At 33.7% G+C, this 10671-nt stretch overlaps 1 protein-coding gene across 1 annotated transcript; it reads left to right on the top strand.

Annotated features, from left to right (window-relative positions):
* The first annotated feature begins 5662 nt into the window (after positions 1-5662).
* Positions 5663-9564, top strand: LOC144546170 (receptor kinase-like protein Xa21). The gene is made up of 2 exons (XM_078294694.1): positions 5663-8708; positions 9093-9564. Exons 1-2 carry the CDS (start codon positions 5675-5677, stop codon positions 9449-9451), a joined length of 3393 nt encoding a protein of 1130 aa, XP_078150820.1. The 5' UTR covers positions 5663-5674; the 3' UTR covers positions 9452-9564.
* Positions 9565-10671: the final 1107 nt, after the last annotated feature.

The following is a 10671-nucleotide window of genomic DNA, read 5'->3' as shown; positions in this document are numbered from 1 at the left end:
ATTAACAGCCTCCTCCACCACCACCGCCACAACTGCTGCCACCTCCACCGCCACCTCCATCGCCACCTCCACCACCACCTCCGTCACCTCCAATCGAAGCTGCAGCCTCAGCTATAGCTTTTGTTATTTCACCAATGACATGGTCCCTCTTCCTGCCTTTGCCGTGATACGTAATTTTACTTTCCTTCTCCGGCGGTGGTGTCTTCTTCTCTTTTTTTTCACTCTTCCATCCAAATAGAGATGACATGCTGTTATATGTAACTTTGGGGGAGGGGGTATATAGGAGAGATTTCTGTCCAGCAAGACTAATCATGTGTATATATATATACTAGTGCACCACCGAGTTGGCGTTTTGAATTCCATGGCTGAAAGTTCTCACTTTGATTTGGTCAATGATTCAATTATTCTTTCATTTACCATGCAACTTCCATGAGCTTTCATGCATTGCATCTGTATAAGATAACGACTAATATAATTTCGTGTGGTACGTTCTAAACGACTAATATTTTTCCAAGATTGACTAGAGCGATTTAGCTATTTTTAATGACCACATAATATATTCATTTAATCATCAAAATTTAAATTCAACTATATGAACAATAATACTATTTTTTTAAGAGGAGAGATCACTTGCACACTTTTTTTGGTAACACTGAATTGCACCCTACATTTTCAAAGTCCAAACAGTCGATCCAAACCGTTCAACATGATGGATATATTAAAATGTATTTACAGATGAAATTTTACATTTTGTTAATTTTCTTACTATTAATTAAGTATTTTACAAAACCGTTGTTTCCAAACAATTGAATTTTTGTACCCATCTTAATAAATAGTAAAAAAAATTCATAAAGATGTAAAATTTGATCTGCAAGAATATTTTAATATATTCATCATGTTGAACGGTTTGGATTGACTATTTGAAATTTGAAAATATAGGGTTTAATCCGATATCACAAAAAAATAGTGTAAGTGGATCCTCAAGTTTTTTTAATGCAATGATGACTGTTATTATCGTCTATATTGGGCTATTTTGATTAATGGATACTTTATCTGCATAATCATAAAAAAAATTAGTGGTAAATTATAATTATGCTATTCACTGTTATGAAGTTCATTATTATTTTTATATATAGATATGATTATATTAACAGAAAACATTCAATTATACGATGGCATTTACACGAGACACCTGGCAAACTTTTAGTTAATGTTTGCTCTACTACTTGTTTATTAATTATTTTAACCTAAATTACAGATGGATAATGTGATATCACAAGCACAAGCAACTCTAGGTGCACTTGTTATGCAGAGGTCAACATTTGAGGGTATAACTTCTAAAATTACCAATGTCATCAGTCGTCTACCTACCCACGGTACATTTTTTACAAACACCCCTCATAATTTTTAGTGTATCAGTTAGGGGCTTCATAAAATGAGAAGTGTCCAAACTTGTTTTGCAAATGTTGTGAACATTTTAGTGTATACCAGTTATTAAATGTGATCAAATCCCCAGCATATGTATAATCTCATGTACTTTGTCTTGGAAAACATTAAAATAGCATTATATACCTAACATGTAGGGGTGAAAACAAAGTAGAAAATATCTGATTTGTATTCGAAAAATTAGATATGGATATTTGATATCTGAATATCTATGTGGATATGGATATTGATATGGATTTTTACGTTTCAATTATCCTTATCCAAATAGTAGATACCATATAGTTTAATGAGGAGGGTTCAAATACCTCCATGTTTTTGTGCCTCCATCATGCCTCCATCTCTCTCCATCATTTTCAAAGTTCAAACAGTCGATCCGAACCGCTCAACCTAACCTCCATACTAAAATATGTTTGGAGACCAAATTTTATATTTTTAGGAATTTTTTTTACTATTTTTTTAGATAGGTACAAAATCAGTAAATCTGAACCATCTAAAAACAATATTTTTGTATCTATCTAAAAAAATAGTAAAAAAATTCCTAAAAATATAAAATTTGGTCTCCAAACATATTTTAGTATGGAGGTTAGGTTGAGCGGTTCCAATCGACTGTTTGAACTTTGAAAATGATGGAGAGAGATGGAGGCATGATCAAGGCACAAAAACATGGAGGCATTTGAACCCTCCTCTAGTTTAATATATATTATGAAAACAATTATGTACATCATTATAATTAGATAAATATTATGAATTGTGATATTTTGTAATAATTATATATATTTTTTAATAAATATCTGATCTGATATGTATCCGTCTAATATTCGATCCGTATCCGTATCGTATTCAAAAAATAAAAGCAGATATGAATATGGTTTTAACACTATTCGCTCCATATCCAATCGGTTTCACCCGTACCTAAACATCATTATGTATACATGAAATGAGTAATTTTGAAGTCCCTATTTGATAAGCACTATGTTTTTCTAATAGAGAAGACCTTGATACAACTAAGCATAACAACCAAGCTTTCTAGCAAGCAGATCTAGTAACTAGGTAGGTAAGTAGGATATGATATTGAGCTTCGAAAAATACCATCAAATTTCAAAGAATTCCCAATTTTGCTCTCTCTCCATTTTCCGCTGTCATTGTTTGATGCATATATATAAAGGGTTAAAATATGCACCCTCTTTTGTGCTCCTAACGTGCACCTTCCCCTCATATCTTCATTTTTAAAGTTCAAATAGTCGATTCGAACCTTCCAACGTGTTCTTCATATTAAAATGTGCTTGGAGACCAAATTTTATATTTTTTGAAAATTTTTTACTATTTTTTCAGAATTTTTGATTAAACTAAACAATAATAAAAAATTCAGCAAAGTGATGATTTTCAAAAATTCTGAAAAAATAGTAAAAAAATTCCAAAAAAATGTAAAATTTGGTCTCCAAGCACATTTTAATATGAAGAACACGTTGGAAGGTTCGAATCGACTATTTGAACTTTGAAAATGAAGATATTAGGGGAGGGTGCACGTTAGGAGCACAAAAGAGATGATGCATTTTAACCCTCCTCATATATATATATATATATATATAGATGGGCTATGGTGCATTGCAATGCATGGAGGGGTTTGTGCATTGGACCATAAATCTAAAATTCAAAATCCAAATGACCGATCCAAACCGTTCACCTTGTTCTCCATATTAATATGTGGTTGGAGACCAAATTTTACATTTTTCTGAATTTTTTTACTATTTATTAAGTATTTTACACATATATATATATATATATATATATATATATATATAGAGGAGGGATCAAGTTACAACAAAGTTACAACATCAATTTTTTTCATTTTCAAAGTCCAAATCGTCGATCCAAACCGTTAGATATTCAATCTATATTAAAATGTGCTTGGAGACCAAATTTTACATTTTTTGAAATTTTTTTGCTATTTATTAAGATGGGTACAAAATCGCTGTTTTTTAATGGTGCAGAATTTTAATAAAAACAGCGATTTTGTACCCATCTTAATAAATAGAAAAAAAATAGAAAAAAATGTAAAATTTGGTCTCCAAGTACATTTTAATATAGATTGAATATCTAATGGTTTGGATCGACGATTTGGACTTTGAAAATGAAAAAAATTGATGTTGTAACTTTGAAGTGTTGTAACTTGATCCCTCCTCATATATATATATATATATATATATATATATATATATATATATATATATATATATATATATAGAGGTAGGCTAATATACAATCGATTGTTCCTAGCCTCCCGTGCAACCAAGTCGTTTTTCAATTTTTAAAGTCCAAATGATCGATCCAAACCGTTAGATGTGATCTCCATATTAAAATGTGCTAGGAGACCAAATTTTACATTTTTTGGAATTTTTTTACTATTTATTAAGCCACTTTGAAAATCGCTGATCCAACGGTAGCTTCTGATTTTACTGTTTGGTTAAGCCACCGTGGGATCAGCGATTTTCAAAGTAGCTTAATAAATAGTAAAAAAATTCCAAAAAATATAAAATTTGGTCTCCTTGCACATTTTAATATGAAGATCACATCTAATGGTTTGGATCGATCATTTGGACTTTAAAAATCAGAAAACAACTTGGTTGCACGGGAGGCTAGGAACAATCGATTGTATATTAGCCTACCTCTATATATATATATATATATATATATATATATATATATATATATATATATATATAGAGGTTGGCTAAGATCAAAGTGGTAGTTCCTGAGCTTTGGTGCTACCAATTCATTTTTCAATTTTCAAAGTTCAAAATGTCGATCTGAACCGTTCAAGTTAATCTCTATATTAAAATATGCTTGGAGACCAAATTTTATATTTTTCTGAATTTTTTTACTATTTATTAAGCCACTTTGAAAATCGCTGATCCAACGGTAGCTTAACAAAACAGTAAAATCAAAAGCCATCGTTGGATCAACGATTTTCAAAGTGGCTTAATAAATAGTAAAAAAATTCAGAAAAATCTAAAATTTGGTCTCCAAGAATATTTTAATATAGAGATCAACTTGAACGGTTCGGATCGACGTTTTGAACTTTGAAAATTGAAAAACGAATTGGTAGCACCAAAGCTTAGGAACTACCACTTTGATCTTAGCCAACCTCTCTCTCTCTCTCTCTCTCTCTATATATATATATATATATATAGTCAGGCTTGGGTGCTATGGATATCATAAGGTCATCCGTTTTACGGTCTCAAAAACCTATCATATAAACTTCAAATTTCGATTTAAATAACTCAATAAATTGGTTATATAATAAACATGTATAATACTAATTTTTATTTTTTTGTATGATTTATTAAAGATGACAAAAAATGACCTAAAAATAAAAGAAAATTATCAATATTTTAAGTCATGTTTTGACATTTTTCATAAATCATAATAAATAGTAAAAAAAATTCAAAAATAGTAAATATTTATATTCTACAAGTTTATTATAAAATTAATTTATTGAGCTACTTAAATCGAAGTTTGAAGTTTATACGATAAGTTTTTGAGATCATATCATGGATGACCTTGTGCTATCCATAGCACCCAAACCTTACTCTATATTTTTTTTTATAAAAGATACATGTTGTTTAGCCTCCCTTATACTCAAATCGTGGTTCCGCCCCTGTATTTTTTATAAAAGATGTTATTTAGTCTCCCTTATGGTTCCGCCCCTGATTTGCTCATTGGTTCTAGGAATTTTTCAAAAGACTCTAATAATGGACAAAATGATTCACAATTCGGGTCCCTTGACTGTTTTCTGGCTACAATATAAAATACTTTGCAGCTACAAGACAGATTGACAACTTGGGACTCGGTTGTTTCTTTCTTAATTTTTTATTTCAAGTACACTCCTTTAAATCACATAACTGGATAAGAAGATGACAAGTTGCCAAGTTGGCAATCTTTTTTTTTTGTGTAATAAGATAGAAAAGGCTTCAGGCTTCTAATATTATATTTTATTTATAAATTAGAAATACAATACAGTCAAAAGAGGCGGTCCCATGTGCCAACTTTCATAGCCGCTAGTCATCTCCAACACGTTTTATTTTTTAAACTTATCATTCAAAAGGAAAATTAATTAATTCCAATAGTCCATACAAGACAGAATAATCAAAAGTAGAACGACTCATGAGGTCAACTATAAGAAGAGCACTATGTGTGAGAGAAACACACTGCCCTCATTACACAAATCATGGAACGTTGTTACAACTTTCTCACTATCTATCTCCTCTTAAGCTTATCCTCCTTTTCTCTCGTTGCAACCACTAGTAAAAATGATCTATCAGCCCTTCTCTCCTTCAAATCCCAAATACATGATGATCCACTTGGAGTCTTCTCCTCATGGAATGAGTCACTGAACTACTGTCAATGGCAAGGGATCTTGTGTGGCCGACACCATCCTGATAGAGTGACTGCTCTTGTTCTCGACTCCAAACAATTGTCAGGTTATATATCTCCATCTCTAGCAAACCTCACGTTCCTCCAGAGGTTGAGTCTCTCTGATAACCAGCTTAGAGGAAGTATCCCGATAGAGATCGGATACTTGGGTAGGCTACGTTTTGTCAACTTGAGTGTGAATTTTCTTGATGGTAGCATTCCATCTACTCTAAGTAATTGTTCAAATCTAGAAGATATCTATTTGACAAAGAATAATCTCCATGGAACCATCCCATCTATTTTAGCACAGTGCAAAGAACTTAAAATTATTAATCTCGGGAAAAACTTCCTAACTGGAAGCATACCATTGGAATTCGGCCTCCTCTCACAGCTCCAAGTATTAAGACTGAATGCCAATAATCTAACAGGATCAATTCCTTCCACCTTGGGCAACCTTAGTAACCTAATATATCTATATCTTCACCAAAATCATTTTCATGGCGATATTCCAGATGATGTAGGCAAACTCACTAATCTATCACGACTTTCTCTTTACAATAATAACTTCACAGGTTCCATCCCACTTAACTTAGGTAACCTTACCAAACTATCATATTTATATCTTGACCAAAATAGCATTAATGGTTACATCCCGTATTCCTTGGGCAACCTTACTAACTTACTTTATCTTTCTCTTTACGGAAATCAGTTCTATGGTTCCATCCCACATACCTTCGGTAATCTTCAAAATTTAATAGATGTTGATCTTTCCGAAAATATGTTAAGTGGATTCATCCCGGATGAACTGGGAAAGCTTCAATACCTCGAGTATTTTAGCATCAAATATAACAAAATTTCGGGCAAAATACCACACTCCCTTTACAACCTATCAGCATTATCTGTTTTGCAACTTGGTTGGAACCAGCTTGAGGGAACTCTACCTTTTGAAATGTGCAATAATTTACTAAACTTGAAATATCTACGCCTGTATTACAATCAACTCAAAGGACAGATCCCACCATCCATATCCAACTGTTCTTCTCTTATTGAGGTTTCATTGCAAATTAACTATTTCAGTGGCATGATACCATCTAGCTTTGGAGCCTTACAAAATCTTCAAAGAGTTATTGTTCATTCTAATCAACTAGAAGCCAAGACACCACTTGACTGGAGTTTCATGGAAGGCTTGACCAATTGTACTTTGTTAGAAGATTTAGATCTTGGAGACAACCAACTACAAGGATCATTACCTAGTTCTATAACAAACCTTTCCTCTAGTCTTCTATATCTCACACTCAATAATAACTCAATTTCAGGAAGCATACCAACCGAGCTCGGAAAACTCAATAACTTACTCGAGCTTAACCTAGGCAGAATGTCTCTTAGTGGTACCATTCCGGAAGAAATTGGTAATCTTTTCAAATTAGGAAGGTTAGGACTCAATAATAACATGCTTTCAGGCCAAATCCCATCAACTCTTGCCAACCTCACCCAAATGACCCAGCTATATCTAGCTATTAATGAATTAGAAGGGAGTATACCGCCTGAATTAAGTAGCATGAAATTCTTAAAAATCCTGAGTTTTTCATATAATAAGTTGGTAGGTGAAATTCCCAAAGAAATCATGGGTCTTCCCTCTCTTTCTATCAGATTGGACTTGGCATACAATTATCTAACTGGCATCTTGCCACCAGAAATTGGTAACTTGAAAAACCTACAATCAATTTATCTCTCGAATAACAAGTTACATGGAGAACTTCCTAGCACAATTGATGGATGCCAGGTCCTTGAAGCCCTTTATCTTGATAACAATCTGTTTCAAGGAACAATTCCAACCAGCTTGAGCAAACTAAGAGGGCTGCAAAACTTTGATGTCTCTAACAACTCACTCTCTGGTCAAGTCCCAGATTTCTTGGGTACAATGAACTTGCAATATTTGAATATTTCTTTCAATAATTTTGTGGGGGAATTACCAAAAGAAGGAATTTTCAAGAATGCCAGTGGTCTAGATGTAAGGGGAAATCCAAAGCTTTGTGGTGGACTGCCTCAAATGCATTTGTCACAGTGCATCCCACAACCTTCAACACAGAGACATTACTCTCGACAAAACTTGGTGCTCATTAGTTCAGTTGTTGGATCTTTTATTTGTATAGCCATAGTCATTTGCTTGTTAGTGATTTATTATACTAGAAACAACCCTCAATACATTACACAATCTGGTATAGCTTTGAAATATGGGTTAACGCCTGTTTCATACAATGACCTTGTTAGAGCCACTGAAAATTTCTCTTCGAAGAATCTAATTGGAAGAGGTGCATTTGGAGAAGTTTACAAAGCCGTTATGAGCTTCGAGAATGTGACAACCATTGCGGTGAAGGTGCTAAACCTGGATAAACACAGTGCTTCTCGAAGTTTCTTCTCTGAATGTGAGGCACTAAAAAATGTGAGACACCGGAACCTTGTAAAAGTGTTGAGTTTGTGCTCTAGCATAGACCACCAAGGTAATGATTTCAAGGCTTTGGTTTTTGAGTTCATGCCAAATGGTAGCTTGGAAACATGGTTGCATCCATATGGATGTACGGATCGGCCATTCATAAGCCTCAGCTTCATCCAGAGGTTGAACATCGCGTTTGATGTGGCAGCAGCCCTAGATTATCTCCATTACCATGTACCCGCACCAATCGTGCATTGTGATCTCAAACCCAGCAATGTACTTTTGGATGATGACATGGTTGCACATGTGAGTGATTTTGGATTAGCAAAAATTTTGGTTCGACCTGATACCATGCCTTCTCAATCAATGTCGAGCACCCGTGGAATCAAAGGTTCTTTTGGCTATATTCCTCCAGGTATATATAGTAGTGGAGCTTATTATTTGGTAATTACTTTTTTTTTATAATGTAACTTCAACAAAATTATTCATCGACTTTCGTAAGTTTCAAAATTAAAAATTGACCAATTTTATCGCACTTGCGATGCTAAAGGTAAAAGAAAAATATTGCCTCATTTATGCTGATATATTTGCGACTTTTACTATGTATGTATACTTCTTCAATTTATTGATTTGTGCAATATTATTTAAAAATTTAGACACAATTATATGCACGACCATGTGAGCCTAAATTCGAAAAACTAGATGAATTATATGTATGTGTCAACATAGAGTACTCAAAGTTCACTATGCTTCTGTACTAAATTTAGGGCTGTAACGACTATTAATTTTTCATGTCTAGAGTATGGGATGGGTGGTCGGCCATCGGTAGAAGGAGATGTCTATAGCTACGGCGTTCTTCTGCTTGAGATGTTCACTGGAGTAAGTCCCACTGATGAGAGAATCAATGATGGTTTGAGCCTTCAGAAGCATGTTGAGATAGCTTTTCCTGACCAAGTCATGGACATAGTTGACACCAAATTATTCTCTGAAATTAATGGAAAAGATAATCTGTATGTGCCTGAAAATGTCTATAATTGTTTGGTTTCGGTGATTCAATGCGGACTTCTGTGCTGCAAAGAGTTGCCAAACGAGCGCATTTCCATCAAAGATGTTACCAAGGAGTTGAACTCAGCACGAACAAAGGTGCTTAGGTCATAGAGAGAGAAAGAGGATCAAAAGAGAAGAAGGGCTCCACATATGTATTATCTGTAAAATTGGATGGTAGTTATGGTTATTTATGGTACTTGTTGTAGTATATATGTTGTAATAACAACTTTTTTTTTTCTGTTAACAAATTGGGGGGGGCCTAAATATTTTAATTGAAAGACCTTTGATATGCACTTAAATAAGATATTGTAAAGAGTGAATTTGATTAATGCTGAGACTGTAGCCTTACCATCACTCCTGGTATGGCTATCCAAGTCAGATTCTGGATTGATGTTTGGTATGGCTCTTGCCCTATGTCAGTATACTATCATTACCTCTACCAAATTTGTTCCAACCCAAACATAGGTTTGCAGGAAGTGTTGTATACACAAGGACAGGCTATCTCTTTTAGGAGAACGCCCACTAGGATTGATGCTAAATATTGGGATGAAATTCTCCCCATTATCCTCAATTTCCCCTCCTGACAGGCTTCTGATTCTCTGCACAGGATAAGGGAGTCACACTAGCAATTTATTATCAAATCTCTTTGAGAGGGGTCCAACTTGAACATTGTACGATATGGTGGGATTTCAAATTACCAACAGAGATATCATGAATCAATTTGAAGATATAATGAACTTTGCTTATTTCCTCCCCCCAAGGAAACATTTTTTTTTATAACTATTAGTGCTTTAGCATGGTGCATCTACAAACAAAGAAACCGCATCTCTTTTGAACAACAACCTTGTCCTTCTGGTAAGAATCTAATTTTGTCTATTACTATGCTATACTGGAGCCTCTTACTTTGTGTCCTTCTAGAAACCGAACTACTATTTTTTGTCTATATTTACGGTTGTGCTTTGATGCTCTATGTGACTTGTTGCCTTGCTTCCTACCTCCTTAGGCTAATATTGCTTTCTTTTTGTAGTATTGAACATCTGGTTATGTTTCTGTGGTTGAACATTTTAGTCTGTAATATTTAACAATTTTGTAATGAAACGGGCCATGCAGCCTTTTTTTTCAAAAAAAAAAAATAATAAATTAATTAATGCTGCATATTTATATATTGGAATATCTCTTGAAAAACATAGTAAACATCTGATGTTAATGTTAATTAAAAATACAGGGCCATACATGATCTATTTATATCCATACATGTCGGTGATAGAATCTTCCACATAATTCATTTTATTTCTACCGACATTTGACTCTAGATTATACAGTATGCACTC

Source organism: Carex rostrata, chromosome 29 (genome assembly GCF_964058835.1).
Source record: "Carex rostrata chromosome 29, lpCarRost1.2, whole genome shotgun sequence".
NCBI lineage: Eukaryota > Viridiplantae > Streptophyta > Magnoliopsida > Poales > Cyperaceae > Carex > Carex rostrata.
This window is presented reverse-complemented; position numbering and strand designations above follow the sequence as displayed.

Excerpts from the sequence above, each read along its gene's own strand:
- LOC144546170 (XM_078294694.1), top strand. The coding sequence starts at position 5,675 with ATGGAACGTTGTTACAACTTTCTCACTATCTATCTCCTCTTAAGCTTA. Across the intron at positions 8,709-9,092 it reads TTTTGGCTATATTCCTCCAG|AGTATGGGATGGGTGGTCGG; the intron begins GTATATATAGTA and ends TTTCATGTCTAG.